Here is a 21,734-nt window from a genome sequence, read left to right as displayed (position 1 = left end):
GTGTAGTTTGTCAGGGTGTAGTGTGTCAGGGGATTGTGTCAGGGTGCAGTGTGTCAGGGTGCAGTATGTGAGTGGTGCAGTGTGTCGGGGGCCAGTGTGTCAGGTGGCTGTGTGTCAGGGTGAAGTGTGTAAGGTGGCAGTGTGTCAAGGTGTAGTGTGTCAGGGGGCAGTGTGTCAGTGTGCAGTGTGTCAGGTGCAGTGTGTCATGGTGCAGTGTGTCAGGGGGTCAGTGTGTCAAGGTGAAGTGTGTCAGGGAGCAGTGTGTCAGAGTGTAGTTTGTCAGGGTGTAGTGTGTCAGGGGATTGTGTCAGGGTGCAGTGTGTCAGGGTGCAGTATGTGAGTGGTGCAGTGTGTCGGGGGCCAGTGTGTCAGGTGGCTGTGTGTCAGGGTGAAGTGTGTAAGGTGGCAGTGTGTCAAGGGGCAGTGTGTCACGGAGAAGTGTGTCAGGGGAGTGTGTCAGAGTGCAGTGTGTCAGGGGGCTGTGTGTCGGGGAGCGTGTGTCAGGTTGCTGTTTGTCGGGTGTCAGTGTGCCCGGGGGCAGTGTGTCAGTGGCAGTGTGTCAGGGTGTAGTGTGTCAGGGTGTAGTGTGTCAGGGTGCAGTGTGTCAGGGGGCAGTGTGTAAGGGTGAAGTGTGTCAGGGGGCAGTGTGTCAATGTGTCCGGGGCCAGTGTGTCAGGGAGCAGTGTGTCAGGAAGCAGTGTGTTAGGGGAAGTGTGTCAGGGTGCAGTGTGTCAGAGTGTAGTGTGTCAGAGGGCAGTGTGTCAGGGAGCAGTGTGTCAGGTGTAGTGTGTCAGGGGGCAGTGTGTCAGGGTGCAATGTGTCAGAGGGCAGTGTGTCAGGGAGCAGTGTGTTAGGGGAGCAGTGTGTCAGGGGGCAGTGTGTTAGGGTGCAGTGTGTCAGAGGGCAGTGTTTCAGGGAGCAGTGTGTCAGGGGGGCAGTGTGTCGGAGAGCAGTGTGTCGGGGGCAATGTGTCAAGGTGCTGTGTATCAGAGGGCAGTGTGTCAGGGAGCAGTGTGTCGGAGGGCAGTGTGTCAGGGGGCAGTATGTCAGGGTGTAGTGTGCCAGAGGGCAGTCTGTCAGGGAGCAGTGTGTCAGGTGTAGTGTGTCAGGGGGCAGTGTGTCAAGGTGCAGTGTGTCAGAGGGCAATGTGTCAGGGAGCAGAGTGTTAGGGGTGCAGTGTGTCAGGGTGAAGTGTGTCAGAGGGCAGTGTGTCAGGGAGCAGTGTGCCAGGAGGGCAGTGTGTCGGAGGGCAGTGTGTCAGCAGTGTGAGGTGATGCACTTCGGTAGGAAGGACATTGAAATAAAGTTCATGGAATGCCCTGCCAGTAGCAGTGGTGGACTCTCCCTCTTTATGGGCATTTAAGCGGGCATTGGATAGGTATATGGAGGATAGTGGGTTAGTATAGGTTAGGTGGGCTTGGATCGGTGCAACATTGAGGGCCAAAGGGCCTGTACTGCGCTGTATTCTTCTATGTTCTAAAATACTCAGTATTTCCCCCATTTTCTGCGGTTCCAGACAAAGGATCTTTGAGGGGCTCTATTCTCTCCCTCGTTCCCCTTTTGTCCTTAATATATTTGTAAAAAACCTTTGGATTCTCCTTAATTCTATTTGCCAAAGCTATCTAGTGTCACCTTTTCTGCCCTCTTGATTTCCCTCTTAAGTACACTCCTACTGCCTTTATACTCTGCTCAGGATTCACTCGATCTAGCCTGTCTATATCTTACATATGCTTCCTTTTTCTTAAGCAAACCCTCAATTTCTTTAGTCACTCAGCGTTCTCTCTACCTACCAGCCTTTCATTTCACCCTGACACGAATATACTTTCTCTGGATTCTCGTTCTCATTTCCGAAGGTTCCCATTTTCCAGCCGTCTGTTTGCCTGTGAACATCTGTCCCCAATCAGCTTTGAAAGTTCTTGCCTAATACCGTCAAAATTGGCCTATGTCCAATTTAGAACTTCAACTTTTAGTGATGGAAAAGGAATAGAATTATGGCAGCTGACCCCAATATGCTCCCCCACTGACACCTCAGTCACTTACTCTGCCTTATTTCCCAAGAGTAGGTCAGGTTTTGCACCTTCTCTAGTAGATACATCCTCATACTGAATCAGAAAATTGTCTTGTACACACTTAAGAAATTGCTCTCCATCTAAACCCTTAACACTACGGCAGTCCCAGTCTATGTTTGGAAAGTTAAAATCCCCTACCATAACTACCCTATTCTTCTTACAGATAGCTGAGATCTCCTTACAAGTTTGTTTCTCAATTTCCCTCTGACTATTTGGGGGGTCTATAATACAATCCCAACAAGGTCATCATTCCTTTCTTATTTCTCAGTTCCACCCAAATAATTTCCCTGGATGTATTTCCTTCAGCACAACTGTAATGCTATCCCTTATCAAAAATGCCACTCCCCCTCCTCTCTCGCCTCCCTTTCTTGCCTTCCTGTAGCATTTGTATCCTGGAACATTAAGCTGTCAGCCCTGTCCATCCCAGAGTCATGTTTCTGTAATTGCAATGATATCCCAGTCCCATGTTCCTAACCATGCCCTGAGCTCATCTGCCAGTATATTAGTCCCCTTCCAATTTGGGTACAATCCGACCTCCTTGTACAGGTCACTTCTACCCCAAAAGAGATTCCAATGATCCAAAAATGTGAATCCTTCTCCCGTACACCAGCTCCTCAGCCATGCATTCATCTGTTCTATCCTCCTACTCCTGCCCTCACTCGCTTGTAGCACAGGGAATATTCCAGATATTTCTACTCTAGAGGACCTCCTTTTTAAATTCTTGCCCAAGTCTCTGTAATCACCCTTCAGAATCTCAACCCTTTCCCTTCCTATGTCGTTGGTTCCAATGTGGACAATGACCTCTTGCAGGCCCATCTCCCCCGTGAGAACATTCTGCACCCTTTCTGAGACATCCTTGATCCTGGCACCAGGGAAGCAACACACCATTCTGATTTTTTGCTGCAGAAACATCTGTCTGTACCTCAGACTAGAGAATCCCCTAATACAATTTATCTCTTGGAACCTGATGTACCCCTCGTTACATTAGAGCCAGTCTCAATATCAGAAACTTGGATTCTCAGGGGAATATAGCACAATCAGCCATCACCCCCCTACATTTTCCAAAATAGCATACTTGTTTGAAATGAGTATAGCCACAGAACACACCTGCACTAAGTGCCTACCTTTCCTGGAGTTAGCCCATCTCTGTGACTATCTGAGACCATACCCTCACCTTCCTGTAACTGCTATCCATCACATACTGTTGCTGTTGCAAATTCCTCATTGCTTCTAACTGTCTCTCCAACCAATCCATTCGATCTGATATGATCCGCAGTAACCCTGAAACTCTCTTTAAACTCCCCCATCTAAGTACATATCATTGAAAAGGCCATTTTTGCTCCTTCACAATCTACAGACCCAGAAAATAAGTCTTATTCCTCTATTAATCTAACCTGGGGTAGTGTTTTGTAGTTATGGCTTATACTTTAAGTTTAATCAAGAGACATATCTCAAAAAACATATAATCAAGAAAGAACCCATTCTGCTCACTACTGTAGACTTTTTGTAGGCCACTTAAAACAATTAACTTATGCTGTGCTGTGAACTTCACCCAAACAATTCTTCCAAGATCAGTTGTGAATTTCACTGTTAATTTTCCCATACGCACTCAGTGTCTAATCTCATTTTCCAGCACATCTAAATACTGCTTAAATATCATAAGGGTCTCTGCATCTACACTAATAGACAGTGAGTTCCAGTTTCCCACCAACCTTTAGGTGAAAAAGATTTTCCTCACATCTCGCAAATGACTGTGTGGAGTTTGCACATTCTCCCCTTGTCTGCATGGATTTCCTCCGGGTGCTCCGGTTTCCTCCCACAGTCCAAAAATGTGCAGGTCAGGTGAATTGGCCATACTAAATTGCCCGTAGTGTTAGGGGTAAATGTAGGGGAATGGGTCTGGGTGGGTTGCGCTTTGGCGGGTCGTTGTGGACTTGTTGGGCTGAAGGACCTGTTTCCCCACTGTAAGTAATCTGATCTCCTCTATAAATCTTCTGCCCCTGGTTATTGATCCCTCCATCCAGGGGTAATGTTTCTTCCTGTCTACTTTGTGCACTTATTATTTTATACATGTAATCATGTCTTGTCTCAATCTCTTCTGCTCCAACAAAAACAAAATCAATCTGTCCAATCTTTCCTGAAAGCTTAAAGTCTCCAGCCCAGGCAACATCCTTGTAATTCTCAGCATCCTCTTCAGTTCTATCACATCCTTCCTGTAATGTGGATCCCAAACCATACACGATACAACCAACCAACATTTTATATAGTTCTAACATAACCTCTCTGCTAACTAACCCTCAACTAATAAAGGCAAGTATACATTTATTAACCTTTTTTAAGCTAAGCATCGTAAATTTAAGTGTTTTAATAATTACCGGGACTTAGTAATGCAACCATACAAAATCAAGCATTTTAAATTTCAGTTACCAGGCCTCTTCAAAAGCAGATGATGTTGACTATGTCAGATCAAATCCTGTGGACAATGAGGTAAGATTTCATCAACGCAAATTTGCTCTAACATGATTGACAAATCTGAGGTGCTGTTTCTAAAGTGCAATATATGTATATATGTATTGGCTGTAAAGCAGTTATAGTGCCAACACTTGAAGCATTGTTGCTAAAGCTCAACCTTTCTCTAATGTGGAGTTGCCCAAGAATGCAGACATTGCATTAGAGAAAAATTGACTGTACATGAATATGAAACAGTTAAAGGTTGTTGGCAGACAAGGGGTTGATGTACTGAGGCAACGTCATCATTTTAGATATTTGAAAAGGGCATATTCGGAATCTTAATCCTAAAGTTCTACTGATAATAGATCCGCTGGTGTGCTTGTTTAATGAAACATGTTTAAGAGTTCACTGATCTGAACTCCATAAAATGAAGTGAGCTTCTGGTCTATGGAAATTTCTTTGCACACTCGGTGACTGATTTTTGTATACACTATGTAACTTGCCCCTTTCCTCCATTATAGGGAGATTTCCGACACAAGTCATCCTTTGTTATCTAAAATGGGAGAAGACCAGAGAACTGAAGACGACAGACATACTTTTTGTAAAGGAACTTAAACCAATAGTGAATTTAAATATTTATGTATGGGTCACAAATCTATAAAAGGTTAATATCCAGAGACTTGTAACAATATGACTTTTTGCCAAAGCTGTTGACCACTATTTGCTGCCACTACATTTTTTAAAATTTAATTTACATTTTTGATATCAAAAGTTGTTTTGGTGCTGGTAACAAGGTTCCCTAATTATCTGCTGTTGTAATATAAGGTTAAAGCCCCAGTATCAGATTCTGAAAAAAAAATATACATGAAAGGCCAAGAAGCAGTAAACTTTATCAGTTATATCACAATTCAAATAATAGACTCAAATCATTGTTTTGTTTTGAGATTGTATTTTCCTGTATTTAGTTCAAGTTTTGATCTAGAAAATGGATTTGAAAATCAGAATTGCCTGTGAATAATATTTAAGTTGATGAGTACTTGTTTTGAGAAATCTCTCCAGATCCTGTATTCATTTGAAATCAAAGTTTATTTAATGGAAACTTGTGCAGAAAGTGTAAAAGTATTCAAAATAGTGTTAGTTCATTAAACCAGAGCTCTGCATTAACAAGCAAACTACTAAGAAATTACTCAAGGTAAAAATAGAAATCTATAAGGCGATCATCAGTCAAACTATTTCAAAGATTGAGGTTTTCAATACTCACTCCTTCGTGTTGAAATGTTAAGCCAACAAAATTACTTGATGGCTTTTTTTAAAACGCAGACAAAGTTTAAAAAAAAAACAATTATTAAATAAACTTTGAAGAAGGCATACTTAAATAGTATTGAAAAATGCCAACGTTTAAATCAATTTTTGTTTCAGCAGACGTGCAAATTCAAATGAATGAGTAGAATGGTAAACAAAGCCTTTTTACAACTGAGGAACATGGTGAAGCTTTGCACTTGTAACATTCCCACCCTGACCCAAAAAAACCCAGTTCAGGCCAGTATTTATTTCAACAGGTATTTTTACTATTTGATCACTTGATTAGTAGCAAACGTTTTCAGTTTTGGAGACACAATCAAAACGATGATCTTTCGCTATTCTTTGAATTTAAAGTTTGTCTCAGTTACTCTTAACTCAAAGACTTAAAACTTGTTAGACTGAAATGATCAAATTCAATACAGCTTTGAACTTTTGCAGTTCAAACAACTATAAACGATAATCAAAAGAGCAGTTTGAATTTTACAAAATAGGAAGAAGGGTTGCTCCCAAAAAAGTACTCTCTCTTGCAGTCTTTGCTATATAATACAAACTAAGCATTAAAAAGCAAGTCCAACATTTTATATAGCACCTTGACAACCATCAAGTGTCATTTTTTATTGGGTAGGAAGTCGATGGGCAGTTAAGATTCCATACAAAAAAGTGAGATAAACCAAGTAATTATTTTGCAATATTAGGGGATTGATACATTTGTCATGATTAGGAGACCTTGTTTTTCTATGAATACTGTCACAGGATCTTCAATATTTACCTGGATCGGTAGACAGCCTTGATTCAACCGAACCTCTTAGTGAGAGTATGCTGCACTATCAAAGTGCCAGTTAATATTCTGAGACTTGTTCGCAAAAAGGTGCTGGTTCAAGTCTTTAACAAGCGCACAGTATTAATGATAAAACAAAATGGATCTGGTTGCGTCAGAGTCCACTGATTTGCATTTTATAATTTAATATTTCTAAATGTTCTTACTTTTACAAAAATAGTATCAATAAATATTTCAAAGCCTTGATTCCTAACTTGCACACTTTTTTTTGTAAAATGGTAGTGATGTGTATATTTTAGATGCATTTAATACTACAGCTATACTTGTGTAAAGTTTATCTCTTTTGGGGGCTAGAGATCATTAAGTGAAACTTTGAAGAATTCAAATCTATTGTGGCATGCTTAATTCACTTCAATGAAGCTTAAAAATACAGACGTTGAACTTCATTCCAACTTAAAGGCCAGTCCTCATAGTAAATCTATGCTCTGTGCATGTGTAGATTATACCCCAACAGTCCACCCCCAAGAAGTTGCTTCAGTTTGTTCATTTTTTAAAGAAATCATGCAGTCCAATGATTTTCATAAATGTGAAACCATCCTCAATTCTCAGTTCAATTTTGATGTATCCAAAAAGGAAACATGCTTTTCCTTCCAAAGGTTTGTTCAATTAATTTATAGTATAAAGGGAGCAGAGTAATCCTGGACACTTTGTATATATCAATATTGATAACTCTGGCTTTAATCTATACTATAGGTTGTATTAGAAATGCATATCATACTAGTTAAACACTTCTGTATGGAATCTAATGTAAAATTTGAAGTGATTAGAAATATAGGAACTGTTTTTGTGGATTTCATAATCTAGAGAAAACGTACTAATTTTGTCTGACCTAACCTAATATGATTTGGTTGTTTCAGAAGACAGGGATTGCATTTTATAGTTCAATATTGTGAGATTTTCAGATATTGAAAAGAAAAAAATCACTGAACATTAAGTGTTTCCTTATTTTTGGTTTTTGCACTGAAGTTAGTATATTTTGTTAAAAATGTTGTTTTATATTCTGTAATGCTGAGCTATGTGTTCTTATTAACAAGTTGACAAACTTTTGAGGAATAAATGTCACTTTTGAATTGTAATCTTACTGGATTATCTTTAATAGATATTTTGTACACTATTCCAGCATAGAGCTTCATTACACAATTATTTATTAAATAGAATCATTTATTAAATAGAATCATTAAGAAATAATGTTTGTATATTAGCATTTTTATATATTGGGGGTAGAATATTCATTCATCCACAAAAAATGGCATTGGACCTTATTTTGATTGGAAAGCTTGGCATGTAGGATTTATGCACAAGTATAATTTCTGCATTTTATTTTCAGAGTGAAGTTAATTTGTGAACCCTTTGATAGGTGAAGACATACCATCTGCTGGAGTGGTACTAACTAACATTTTAAAATACCTTCTCTGCACTCCTGGTTTTTACAGCCAGTTGTAAATGGAGAAAACTACATGCTTGTAAACAGCAAAAGAATCAGGCACTTTACATACATAAACTTGCAGGAATTAAATTCAAGTAAATGTGGCAGATAGTCAATCTCTAAATGTCCAAGTTTTTTGAAGTAAAATGAAATTTCCCCAAAACACTATAGTTCCTTGATACCAAGTGCATTTGTATCAAAACAGGGTTTAAATCTCAGATTCTGGGTTTCTTTGAGTATTGTGAAGAAGAAATAAACAAGTATTTACATTAGTTTTAAAATTTTTAATATTCCTACATTTTCACTACTGTCATAGCTGTAATTAATTTAACTGCATATTTAAATGTGAAACACTGACAATTCAAATGATGCAACTCAACAGCAAATCTTAAAACTTTGGTTTGACTTAATTCATTCATCTGGTACTTCAAACACAGCTGTAGGATAACAAACTTTTAATTCGGTTTTTAATGTAGCTTTGCGTAACCTCAGGGATGTAAATAATCCTTCAGTCAAAATATCTTGTAGATTTCTATTTGAAACAGCACTGATTTATCAAGCCTACTACTTCAATCCTACTGCTGGGATTTTGCTGAATTTTTGTAGCTTGCTGAAAGGGCAGCAAGTTTACTAGAGCCATGCACAACTCTATCCAAAACTGAAATTGAAATTTTCTTTGCTACTATACTTTACAGATTCTAACCAACCTTTGTAAAATTTCTCTTGAACACCATTCTTTTATATATGATTTATGCAAGTAATGCTCAATTATTCAGTTATGTAGGCAGAGCTTCAGACCCCAGCTGCTTACTTATTAAAAGGTTGCTGGGTAGTGAACAATAAAATTTCCACTTCTTTGCAATTATCTTAGTGGTTTACTTAAGTAGTATTTACTTTGCTTAACCACCTAGTAATTATGCTGAACATCCTTTGGGTCCCAAGAGAAAAAAAATATGTTTGATAGTTATTAAATTGAAGCACTAGTTCAACAGTAGATCTGAAACCAACAAAATAACTAGTTCCAATCTTCAGTACACAGCACCACCATGTGGTGCAATTAGGTAATTCAAATATTTGTCAGTTCTTCACTGTTCTTGTTTTCAAAAAGAATTTGTATACACACACTGCCACAGTTTCGCACCTTTTAAAAGTGACATTGGAAATCTCAATGAGAATAAAGGATTGTTTAAACCACCAATCTGTATAAATCTTAATGTACAGAAACTGAATGGTTTCCTCAGAGGCATCCCAGTACATAAACATAATTATACATTGAAAAAGAAGCAAATATTACATTTACAATATTAATTACATAATTAAAGAATTTAAAGTCACTCAGCCTTTGGCCTTGTTTATTTAGCATAAAATTTGTTGTATATTGATTATTTTGTCACCATCTCTTTTCATTGTTCTTCAGAATGTGACAACCATATGACATATGAAGTGAATTTGTAATAGGACAGATTCATTACATCGCTTGAATCCATTTTTAAAACTAACTTCCAGTTTTACACACTCACATGGGGCTTCCTAAAGCAGACTGTAGTAATCTTGGAGGAGTCAAAGCAGGACCCGTACAGAAGTCCTGTTAAGATGTTTCAATACCCCAAAGGTGGTATAAACCTGCTAGGAAAACAAGTTTTTGTATTTCAGCTTAATTTGAATTCCCCTTGTAGCCTTGAGAATCCAGTGGGTTCACCAGAAGAATAGTAATACTAAGTATGCAGGACAGCTTTTAGTGGCTTGTTAGAATTGTAACTTTTCATTAGGCTGAGAAGTAACTAGGGAATCTGTAAAAGTAATTAACAAATGTTTTCAGTTCTCTGTATATTTTGGGAAAAGGGGTTTAAGAAATGAACTAAAAGGTGTCCACTGAAATGTCTTTCCCTTGAAGTAATTCTTTGAGCTTGTTCTCTAAGTATACAAAATTCTCAAAAGTACACAACTGCACAATATAAATTTCTTTAGTTTGAAGGCCTGAGGGGATATTTCTTCTGTGATCTTGTTCTGCCTTGGATTTGATTTGTGTTCCTGTTAGCTGGTGACTTCACATTCCACTGACGGGGATGAGGAACTCTAAGGGAACAGATACATAACATACAAAATGTATGAACCAAAGATTTACAAAAACAGTGAGCAATGAGTCAGTTTTTTAAAAAAAAAAGTTGTGACAATTTGTCTTGTAAGTTCTTTGTAAATATTATTCTTTAGCAGATTTAATGACTGATCTATTTGAAAGGACCATGAGTGATTATGGACAAACAAGGTTTTCTTGTTTTTCTTTCATCCTGAGAAGACCAGAGTATATCCCCTAAGAAACATTCAATGTTTTACCCCCTTAATATACAGAATATTTTTGGCATGAGCTGAAAACTGGGGGATCAGGAAGGAGGGTATGAATTGGTAGAAATTCTTAAAATAGATTTCTAGGATAAGTCAACTGTACTTGCAAATTAGTTACCATGAAGTAATGACTGCCATTAATTTAATGCTAAGTAGAAGTGCCAGCGAAACTGACAAAGTAATAAATAGTCACATTAAATGTTTGTAGCCAGTTTAGTTCTTTCAGCTTGTCTTGTCATTAGCTTCCAGATTTTGTTTAATCTCATCATACCTTCTGTTGCTGCAGTATTTGCATGTAAATGTGAATTTATGTGTAACTCAGAACAGGCAGATAGTGAAACATGCCATGTTAACAGCAAGGGAATAAGTTATCTAAAAGTGTTATGCGTTCAAATGACACTAAGGCTTTTAATTCTTTACCTTTGAAAAAACCTTCAGAGTCAGATTTCTTATGTATATTATACAGGGGAGCAAGGTAGTTAGTAAGTTTGCAGATGACACCAAAATTGGAGGTGTAGTGGACAGTAAAGGGGGTTACCTCAGATTACAACAGGATCTGGACCAGATGAGAAGTGGCAGATGGAGTTTAATTCAGATAAATGCGAGGTGCTGCATTTTGGGAAAGCAAATCTTAGCAGGACTTATACACTGAATGATAAGGTCCTAGAGAGTGTTGCTGAACAAAGAGACCTTGGAGTGCAAGTTCATAGCTCCTTGAAAGTGGAGTCGCAGGTAGATAGGATAGTGAAGGCAGCGTTTGGTATGCTTTCTTTTATTGGTCAGAGTATTGAGTACAGGAGTTGCAGCTGTACAGGACATTGGTTAGGCCACTGTTGGAATATTGTGTGCAATTCTGGGCCCCTTCCTATCGGAAAGATGTTGTGAAACTTGAAAGGGTTCAGAAAAGATTTACAAGGATATTGCCAGCGTTGGAGGATCTGAGCTACAGGGAGAGGCTGAACAGGCTGGGGCGTCGGAGCGTCCCTGGAGCGTCGGAGGCTGAGGGGTGACCTTATAGAGGTTTATAAAACTGAGAGGCATGGATAGAACTAGAGGGCATAGGTTTAGGGTGAGAGGGGAAAAATATAAAAAGTTGCCCCTTCGGTCTCTTTTCATGCAGAGGGTGGTACGTGTATGGAATGAGCTGCCAGAGGATGTGGTGGAGGCTGGTACAATTGCAACATTTCAGAGGCATTTGGATGGGTATATGAATAGGAAGGGTTTGGAGGGATATGGGCTGGGTGCTGGCAGGTGGGACTAGATTGGGTTGGACCGAAGGGTCTGTTTCCATGCTGTACATCTCTATGACTCTTTCAATGGCTGAATACAGCATTCTAGTATTTAGCTACTTACGGTTTATCTGGAGACATTAGACACAGCATGCTTTTCTGCTCCTCCTGTGCATGTTCCTCATCTGTTGTATTTAAAAAAGGCCAATCGCTTATTTCTCAGTTAGATAGCAATATCATAAAATAATGCAATTAAAGTTTAAATCTTCAGTCATATTTAATTATTCCAGAGATTTATTGTGCATGTGCACTCAAGAACATCCAACATGACTAGTTCTCAATAAAATTAAGAATTTTGCTGTTAATATATATTTCTAAAAATCAGGTGTTACAGAATAGTGTTTACAGCGTTATTCCTTTTTAGAATTCGGAATTTTTGGGTTTTGGAATAAGTGACAGTTTAATGGTGAAATTTTAAAAAATCTTACTGAATAGCAGATGCGCCTATGAGTACTACGAGCTCTGAGACAGAATTGATGCCCCAACATCACATCTGAGTGACATGGGTCAAGTGGGTGTGGAGTCGGGTTAACTGTTTGCCCACCAACCAACCTTGTTATGGAGGAATAAAAACTTTGGATTTCAGATAAAGGACTGTGTACTTGTGTAACAAATCTGAAAAGTCTCTATCCAAATTACAAACAAATTTATTTTAAACCATAGTTATTCCTTCTAATGTTTTATTGCCAAACGGGCTCTATCTCAATGCATGTATTCAGTTTAACTTGTCTCGTTCCAGATATCAAGGGCCAAATGTTACAAACAGCAAAGTGATGGCACTTCTTGCTGACCTCAGAAGGTTGCCCACCAAGACCTAGTGAGTGCAGTGGCATGAATTTCACTTTACTGATGCTAGTTTCAATTCTGCCACCATTGACATAGGTATGCAAAATAACGATGGGTATAAGAGATAGTGGCTGAAATTGCTTTCCTAAAAAAAAGAATTTAACATTCCATCCAGGGCTGAAGAGCTGTTCATTAGTATACCATTAAGAACCCAAATACACCACTACCTATACTCAAACAGTAAATTTAATCACTTGCAAAAATTTTGATATTTGGTCGCAAAATCTTCAGCTTTAGCTCATTTTTGTCATTACCAATACTACTCCCAGTCGTGAATCTCTGCCACACTTGTTCTTCTCTCATTCAAATCAGAAAAATTGCTACAAAATCTGAATCAGCTTTTCACTGCTAGATTCAAAATCTTGACGAATAATGAGGTGTAGTTGGCATCTCAAAAGACCCAGCATGGGCTTTAATCTGTTGAAAATATTACCCATGAAAAATGTCAACCTTCTACATGAATATATGGTGATTCAATAAGGTGCCATTCTTTTTCCCAAAGGAGACTAATACTTGAAAGTGGAGTTCATGTCACTCGAGAGATCCAAGACTTAAATCATAACTGGAAGAATAGGAATCTCAAACAACAATGTTGAAATTATGAGAGCAACCTCTGCTATCTACATGTAATTAGGACAACAGTGACAGCCTAGATTTTGTGGTTGGAACAACCACAGAACTATCAGCAATCTTTATTAGAGATTTTGTAAAAGGCTAATGCACAGCTGAAAAATATTCCAGAAGGCTAAAATGTTTACATGTCCCTCTAGCTGGCTTACATACTGAAACGAACAAATATTTTTCAGAAGTAGAATCCTATATTAAATATACAAATTACAAAAAAGGTAGGTACAAAAAAAAACTGCTTGATATTTTAGTTGCAAGTTAAAATGCAACAGGCACACTGCAAACTCACATTTTTCAGACGGCGTTTGTGTTGTACTGATGTAACTGACTCCTGCAGCAAAGGTCACATTATCAATTGTTCCTGAAAGAAAATGGACTAATTAATTACTAAAGAAGCATATTTATTACTGGTATACAGTTGTACTATTTTAATTGGATACTAGACTTTCTTTGGAAGCTGAGCATATTTTTGACTGAGTATAGAACAGATTATAAGGCTGTTTATGCATTGATGCCAAACCTAACAGGATTGCAAATAAGGTTTTATTCCATACTGAACTCTCAGCACTTAAATCTAGTTCCCCAAATGAATTGTATTATCCAGCCAACTTTGTCATCTTTCCTGAAAATGATTGATCCTACATCAGTTCAAATGTGTTGACAATCCATTTTCATCCCCAACCCAATTATCATAATTAGCAGATTATTTGGACATTCTGGAATTTAGTTGTGGGGAAAGAAATAAAGGATAAAGTAGAAAATGGCAATTGGAAGATTTAGACTGTGCACAGTACTTAAGTCTTTTAAATATTGATTTCTAAATAGTTCCAAGTGAGACGTGGTGACAAGGATGTGAATCTATTGAGATTCACAGCACCGCCTACTGGTAAAAAAACAAATTGGGCACTGAGCAAAATCAAATTTTTTTTGCAGAAATTTTAAATCAGACAAGGTTTGAAATCAGTGTTGCTCATAGCATTATAATGAACCTCTCCAGAGGATAGCAAGGCAGCAGAATTGTACTTTCCTACTGAAGTGCTAAAGTACTGTACTAACTCTGCCATGGATTCTGAAGCTTATATGAGAGGAAATGTTCAAAGGACAACAGGGAAGTTGTCATGGCCCATCTAAAATCCATCCCTCACTCACAGTAAAATTATATGGTCATGTATCTCTCTGCTGCTTATGAAGCCTCAGCTTCCTGGCCTCAAAAGGTCTTTCAGATGTCCTGGGTTATGAAAGTTATTTTTCCATAACAGAGTTAATGTTTTTAAATATCACAATTTTAATTAGATATGAATTAAAATTCAGTTAACCAATTAATTCAATTGGTACTTTGTGTATTTTACAAAATTCCTTCTCAATCTAGGTAGATTGCCATAATCTGATTGCTGCTGCATTTTCTATGATTAATGGGTAAAACACTAATTTCTACAGATTCTTCCAATGTCATCAGTATTGCTACAACTAAGAGGTCTGATTTTTCTTTCAGCTATTGAACTTGGAAGAGAATTTTCCCAACAAATTCAACTTATCCACAAGTAGAAACTTTAACTCAAACCCAATTAGTGTGTTCTATCGCACAGTTCCTTCTTGTGTAGTATTTTTACAGCAATTTGTAAGTCAATATTTAATTGAAATTAATAGTATATAGCACTTCTGCAAACTCAATGTTCAGTGTTTCATTTGAAATGCACAAATAATTCATTCTGGCAACTGTACATTTCAAAATCATAATTCAGTACTGAATTGTTGGAGGAGGCACAAATCAAGTTTCAGTTTCAGTCCAAGTATGGATCTGGCTGGGATAGTGGGTAGATGCCTGAATAGTATGACCACCAGGACACTATCAGAATGCCCATCACCAAAGGTGGCACTACTCTGCTGCAGAGAAAGTTGGAGGTGAAGGTTATTAGATATTTTCAGGGCAGAGATAAATTATGGCCTAACAAGGGTTACTGGGTTAGGTGGGAAAGTGTAGAGGTGCCACAGTTCACCATTTATTGAATTGCAAGCAGGTTAGTGCAGTCAAATGACCTGCTCTTGTTCCCAATTTATACAGGACTGTAACTACACTTACGATCAGGAGTACTGACAGCTCGTTCAACCACAGATGAATTAGCAGACAAAGCTTCTGATCTTGTACGCTGTCCTGAGCCCTGGAATGAAACTTCGCAAAGAGAATATTAGTTAAACAAGTGTGAAGAGTGTTCATTTTAACATTAAAGCCTAAACATTGAGCTACAATATTCAAGTTTATGTACCCTCACTGAATGCTTGGACAAACGTTTACCTTATGTAATGCCAAGTAAAATAACCCTTGGATTTACAAAAAAACCCCAACAGATTTCCATAAATCTTATTAATAGTCTAAATTTAATGAAATTACAGCAGTGAATGGCAATAGCAATTTATAAGTGAGGAAAATCACACAAGGCCAACACCGCTGTGCCAGCTCCCTGCAAGGGCAATCTAAAACAATTCGCACTCTGCTGTCTCCCCATAAACATCTATTCCTGAAAAATACAGTGTGCTCTACTCACTTATTGTCCTCGGCAAAACACTTCATACCGTACCAACTTTGGAATTCAATTTCTAATTTCTTCATGCTCAATTTCATAATGAATTTCAATCTGATGACTCCTGATCAGTGACACAGCAAACCCCCACCCCTCCCTAACCAAAACTAAAGTCTGAGGTAAAGAAATCAACTCTGCTGTCTCTATTGGTATCTAAAAGAGCAACTAATTTTTGTTGCGAAGATTGGACCTGGGCTCTTTCTAGTCAGTTATCCACAGTATCACCTGGAGGTGCATTCATTTGCTATCATGGTATAATCTCCTAGGTCTGTGGCTTCATTAAATAATCTTGAGCACAAAGGATACAGAAATGCCATCTTAACATAGTATTTTAAAAATTGCTTATTTTACACAAAACAAAAAAACTGTACTCATAGGATATAAGTTTTAGGCATTTGAAATTCCCTGTTTCATTAGGAAAACTGCATATTTTTGAAAAAGGATTCATTATCACACATCAGAAATTTAATTAAATTAACATAAGTGCCATCACTAAAAACTGTCCTACCAACAGAACAGTCATGTCCAACAGCCAGTCTTTGTTCTATGTTACTGTTTCCGATGGAAGACGATGGAATCCACCCAGAGCTGCTTTTGCGTTTTTTCTTATCCAATTCTGCTGCCTTCCTTGCAGAATTCAGAATAGCCACTGAACTCAGTGACACCGATCTGTAATGCACAGATGCACATAGCTTCAGTTTTTTTATATGTATAGCCCAGGCTGTATTTTAGTTCATTCTCAGTTTGATAGAGAATAAAATTTTAGACAAAGTTGGTAAAACTTTGGTGAAGCTGCAACTGACACCAGCTGATGCTTTTCTGCATTTATAATCTTCTTCCAGATCCTATATTCTATTGTGTGAAAGCCAAAAGAACTGCAGATGCCCCAATGAGAAACTGGAAGGGTCAGCAGACCTGGAATGTTAACTCTGCTGGAAAAACCCAGCAGGTCTGGCAGCATCCATGGAGAAAAAGCCGTTTGTTTTTTTTTGTTTAGTTTGCGCTAGCATGATACTCAAGATGAATATCTCGTACATTTCACTGGAATTGCTTTTCACACGTAAGCGATAATTAAATGTCAACATCCAGTGACACATTTAAGCATTTAAAATAGCTCAGTACAACAATGGTTGTTTTATTTTGGGCATACCCATGGTCCTGCATATTGAATTACATATTAAACTTTTATTCGTTTTATTGGGTAACTGTAGTTCAGAGTTAAATGTCAGGATATAAGAACACTAAATTGCAAGAGGTATCAGTCCATCATTCAGTTCAATAAAGCTATGAAACACCAAATTCATTATCCATTCAAAACCAAAAGCACAAAGAAGCAGCCATTTTTGTTTCATGGCAGTTACATGGTAGTGGTCCATCAGAAAATGATTTAAAAAATGCTATAAAGAGGATAATTTAGTTTTTCTACCTAGGTTTTGTGAATTTAGGTATTTTCAGCATTCCAGTTTTCGGAGTAATAAATCCACATGAAGCCAAAGTGGGTGTCTTCTGCGGTGATGTTGTAGGTTGGGCTGTCTTCAGACCTAGAGGAGACGGTGCTTCGCTGCCAGTCTGTGCATCAGACATTGCTGCAGGTGAAACTCTGGGTGATAACTTAAAAAAAGGTAAAAAATAAAAGTGAAATTGGGTTTTGACATTTAAGGCATATATAAACATGTTTGATTCTCACAACATTGGTAATATCCTAGCGGTCATATTACTTCTGTATTTCTGAGGGAAGCATTCACAGAAACTTAAGGCTTTAGTCTACTACTGATCTTTTCAGTCCTTTAATGCTGCACTGCCATTAAATTAAAAAATGGGGATGATTGACTGTAGTCTCATCTCCATAAGATACAAGAGCAGAGTGCTCTGGTACGTTTCCTCAACCCTATTTTCCAGTCTTCTCCCCATATCCCTTGATCCTCTTACTAATCAAGAACCTATTGCTGTCTTAAAGAAGCTCAGTGATTTGGCCTCCACAGCATTCTGATGCAATGAATTTCACAGACTCACTATCCACTGACTGAAGAAAATACACCTCCTCTCGTTCTAAAAGGTCATTCCTTCACTTGGGACTGTGCGTGCATGTCCTAGTATCCTCTAGTAGTGGAAACATCATCTCCATGTCCATTCTGTCCAGGCCTCTCAATATCCTATACATTTCAAAAAAACCTCCCTCCCTTCAACCTTCTAAACTCGATAGAGTATCAACCCAGATTCCTCAATGGCTCCTCATACAACAAACCCTTGATTCCAAGGATCATTTATGTGAATCTCCTCTGGACACCCGCTCCAATGGAGCATTTATTTCCTTAGATATAGAACCCAAGACTGCTCACAATATTCCAAACTCAGTCTGACCAGAACTTTATATGGCCTCAGCAGTACACTGCTACACTTGTATTACAGCTGTCTCAAAACGAATGCTAACATTGCATTTGCCTTCCTAAATAGTGATGGTCACTGCATTCACTTCAAGAGTCCTGAACCAGGACTCCCAAGTCCTTTTGTGCTTCAGATTTCTAAACCTTTCCCCAGTTAGAAAATAGTCTACGCCACATTCTCCCCACTAAAGTGCATAACCCCATGCTTTCTTCATTCTATTCCATCTGCCACTATTTTGTCTATTCTCTTTGTCTGTCCAAGTTCTTCTGCAGCCTCCCACTTCCTCAACACTACCCACTTACCGGTCTGTCTCTCATAACCTTTACACCCATCCAAACAAAAATCGATCTAGCTCCATCTTGAATAAATTCAATTACCCATACTCTATTTTTTCTGAGACAAAGGCGAAATTACCCAGAGAGGAAAAAAAAATTCATTATAATGTTAAAATGAAACCTCATTCTTAATTTGCTCCCAAATGCTCACAAAAGGAGATCAAAATTTTCCAACTGTGGTCTCACGAAAGCACTGCACAGCAGTCAAAACATCCTTACACAACATTTCTATTACAATTAATGCCAATATTCCATTTGCCTTTAGAAACAACATTAATTTAAAAATTTTATTGTGAAATAGAAAGAAATAGTTCTTGTACAGAGGCACAATGGAAAGCTGGAGTGAACTTATGTCAATTTGTGATGACAGTTTACAGTTCTGTAGTGCAAAGCATTCCAAGATATTTTATGAAAGTGTAATCAAATAACAACCAGCTGAGACGTACTACAGTTGTGCTTGTTGGGTTTGTCATTTCCAGTGCAGTTGGTAGATTTTGTCTTTCCTCTTCCTCCCTAACAAGCTGTTCTTCATATTTTTTTAGATCATATTCCAATTCAGCTGCCAGTTGTTTATCAACAGCAAAGAAATCCTTGACCTCATTTCGATAATCCTGCATTACTTCCTGCAGAAATTGAAAATGAACACTGTATTAAAGACAAAATCTTCCTTTATCTCTATCACAGTGAAACGTGTGCAGGTGCTGAACTTTGCATGCCTGCAGTAGCCCATGTGTGCTGTTTCCTTGGTAGTCCGACTTTCAGGGGAAGGCTCCAAGGAAATGTTAAACATGATCCTTAAAGAAGGAATCTTATCAATGCCCCAATTCCATTTTCATCTCAGCAGTCAACAGCACGAGCAGAACCAGAGAAAGATATCATGTTCCTAACCACTGAGTTTGGAGTGTGGACACATCCAGCAAAAGGAAATCATTTCAGATTTGCGTAGCAACGTTATAAAACAGATTAGGCACGTGAAAGGAACTTCAAATCACAGAAGAAAGCAGGTAGTTTGAGAGGCCAAACTCCTGTTTCTCATACATTAGATTTTTGCAAAGGTAGCCACAAACAGTGCTGGATAGGCATTTGGTTGCTGGATCGGTGTGTGGTCACCTTCCTCCAATTGCTGGTTTTCCAAAGCCTTAGAAAACCTATCCTGCACTGTAAGCCATTAAATGAAAAATTTTAATAAAAGTTTGAAGCACATATCCTTATTGAAACATTATCTAGTGTTAGCGGTGGTCCAGTTGGTAGCAATATCACCTTAGAGTAAAAGATATCCAGCTTCAATTCCACTGCAGGGCTTGAGCACAAAAACCAAGACTAAAAGATCACTGCACAGTTGGCCTCACCAAATTTCAATGCCACATTTGATTGCTGAAGGGTTTGTTAAAGATTCCGAAGGCACCATCTCAAAGAAAATTAGGGTTAGTTCATCCTGTGTCAATATTTATCCCCCAATTTGTATCACAAAAGAACACATCATCAGGTCATTCCACATTATTGTCTGTAGGACTGTGCTAAGTGCAAATTTGGCTATATTACAACAGCAAGCATTCTTTATTCCTCTATATGTTAGCGATCTGATACAGAAACAAATTGCTGAAACTCAGCAAGTCTGCGGGAAGAAACCTAAGTAATGTTTTGAGACCAATGAGTCTTCATCTGTTCTGAAGGACAGTGGGCATGAAAGGGCTATACAAATATAAATACATAGTTTTTATTTCCTTTTAAAATTATTGACCTCTCAAGAATTAATGAACTGCAACACACCTCCAATTTTTTTTGTATTTTAACCCTTTAGCCACCTATCATATTAAAATTAGCCCTTTACTGTTAGCATGACACCTTGCGGCCATGTACAGAAATAGCCTAAAACGGTTAAAAACAGCCCCAAACGTATGCCAGTCTAATCCTGAACAGTACCCTCCAACAGAATTACAAATGGATCTACATTATATGCCTTACATCAAAGGTTTTTTCTCAGGTGCCAATTCATATTGCCCAATATTCTACTTCTATTAGAAATGAAGAGCTTTCTGTAACTGTTTTAAAAAGATCATCCAGGTCATAATTACAATCCATGCATCTATTAATTTATTCAATGTCCACAGTTCTAGATTTATTGTTTCAGAATGTCGGGACATTCAGGGAATAAGAATAGTGCATGAACAACAATTTCCAACAGCGGTCTCTTACACGCAAGTAATGCATGAGATCCTTTAGTGCCGGGAGATGTTTCTGTTCCAGTTGATTCTTTAAGGATGTTACAATAGGGATGATGTTTTCTACAAAATTCTTCTTTTGCACCTGTAAACAAAAAAGCAGTTGTTTTGAGTCTTCAATAAACAAACTAATTTTCATCTTTCAATAGATTGTTTACCAAAAATGAAAAGCTTATAGATACTTATAAATAAATGGAATATATATCAGCTAAATGTATGACTTGTTGATTGATGATAGCAGCACATTATAGAGTCATACACCATAAAAATTGGCTCTTCGGCCCAAACTACAGTAATCGGCATGGTGGCTCAGTGGTTAGCACTGCTGCCTCACAACGCTAGGGATCCGGGTTCAATTCCCACCTCGGGCAACTGTCTGTGTGGAGTTTGCACATTCTTCCTGTGTCTGCGTGGGTTTCCTCTGGGTGCTCTGGTTTCCTCCCACAATCAAAAGATGTGCAGGCTAGGTGATTTGACCATGCTAAATTGTCCATAGTGTTCAGGGGCGTATAGGTTATGTGCATTAGTATGGGGTAAATATAAAGTAGGGGAAATGGGTCTGGGTGGGTTACTCTTCAGAGGGTTGGTGTGGACTTGTTGGGGGTAGAGGACCTGTTACCACACTAGGGATTCTATGATTCTATCCCATTTAACGACACTTGGTCCATAAAGCATCCTTTTATTGCCATAACCTGACAGCATTTGTCCAGTGTTCTTTCTTCAGTTCCATCACTTGGTGAATTAGACTTTTCTACCTCATTTATATTTCAGCATTTCAGTTCTCCAAAATTATGTTATGAAATTAAACTGGTTTTCATTTTGAAATTGAAAACCTGTGTTTGTTTTCTGAATATCTCAGCAAATTTATCCAGTAAGCAGCTAAACGGTTAGGAAACTAAAGGCTTGGTCTGCTCTCTAATCTGTGTCAAGAAGGTACAACAATAAGTGTCCCACAATAGTTCTGGCATTGATCATTATCCAGTGACAAATATTGGTAGTAGGCACGTGCATTTCAGATCAGA

At 38.2% G+C, this 21,734-nt stretch overlaps 2 protein-coding genes across 5 annotated transcripts in view; one reads left to right on the top strand and one right to left on the bottom strand.

The window, feature by feature from the left end:
* Nucleotides 1-7,822, top strand: part of jam3b (junctional adhesion molecule 3b) — a 94,357-nt gene extending 86,535 nt beyond the window's left edge. For both annotated transcript variants that reach the window (XM_043676761.1, XM_043676760.1), the window contains 2 exons: nt 4,493-4,556; nt 5,042-7,822. In XM_043676761.1, the coding sequence (XP_043532696.1) occupies nt 4,493-4,556; nt 5,042-5,077 (100 nt within the window). In that variant the 3' untranslated portion in view covers nt 5,078-7,822. The remainder of the gene's footprint in view (nt 1-4,492; nt 4,557-5,041) is intronic.
* A 41-nt stretch (nt 7,823-7,863) lies between these two features.
* Nucleotides 7,864-21,734, bottom strand: part of ncapd3 (non-SMC condensin II complex, subunit D3) — an 81,249-nt gene continuing 67,378 nt past the window's right edge. For 2 of the 3 annotated variants that reach the window (XM_043676756.1, XM_043676757.1), the window contains 8 exons: nt 20,687-20,797; nt 18,937-19,113; nt 17,197-17,381; nt 16,279-16,439; nt 15,272-15,361; nt 13,481-13,552; nt 11,783-11,843; nt 7,864-10,162 (listed from right to left, as the gene is read on the bottom strand). In XM_043676756.1, the coding sequence (XP_043532691.1) occupies nt 10,051-10,162; nt 11,783-11,843; nt 13,481-13,552; nt 15,272-15,361; nt 16,279-16,439; nt 17,197-17,381; nt 18,937-19,113; nt 20,687-20,797 (969 nt within the window). In that variant the 3' untranslated portion in view covers nt 7,864-10,050. The remainder of the gene's footprint in view (nt 10,163-11,782; nt 11,844-13,480; nt 13,553-15,271; nt 15,362-16,278; nt 16,440-17,196; nt 17,382-18,936; nt 19,114-20,686; nt 20,798-21,734) is intronic. The other variant, XM_043676759.1, reaches the window with a different exon arrangement.

This window comes from Chiloscyllium plagiosum, chromosome 35 (genome assembly GCF_004010195.1).
Source record: "Chiloscyllium plagiosum isolate BGI_BamShark_2017 chromosome 35, ASM401019v2, whole genome shotgun sequence".
Classification (NCBI taxonomy): domain Eukaryota; kingdom Metazoa; phylum Chordata; class Chondrichthyes; order Orectolobiformes; family Hemiscylliidae; genus Chiloscyllium; species Chiloscyllium plagiosum.
The sequence above is the reverse complement of the archived record's forward strand: the minus strand, read 5'-3'. Positions and strand labels throughout refer to the sequence as shown.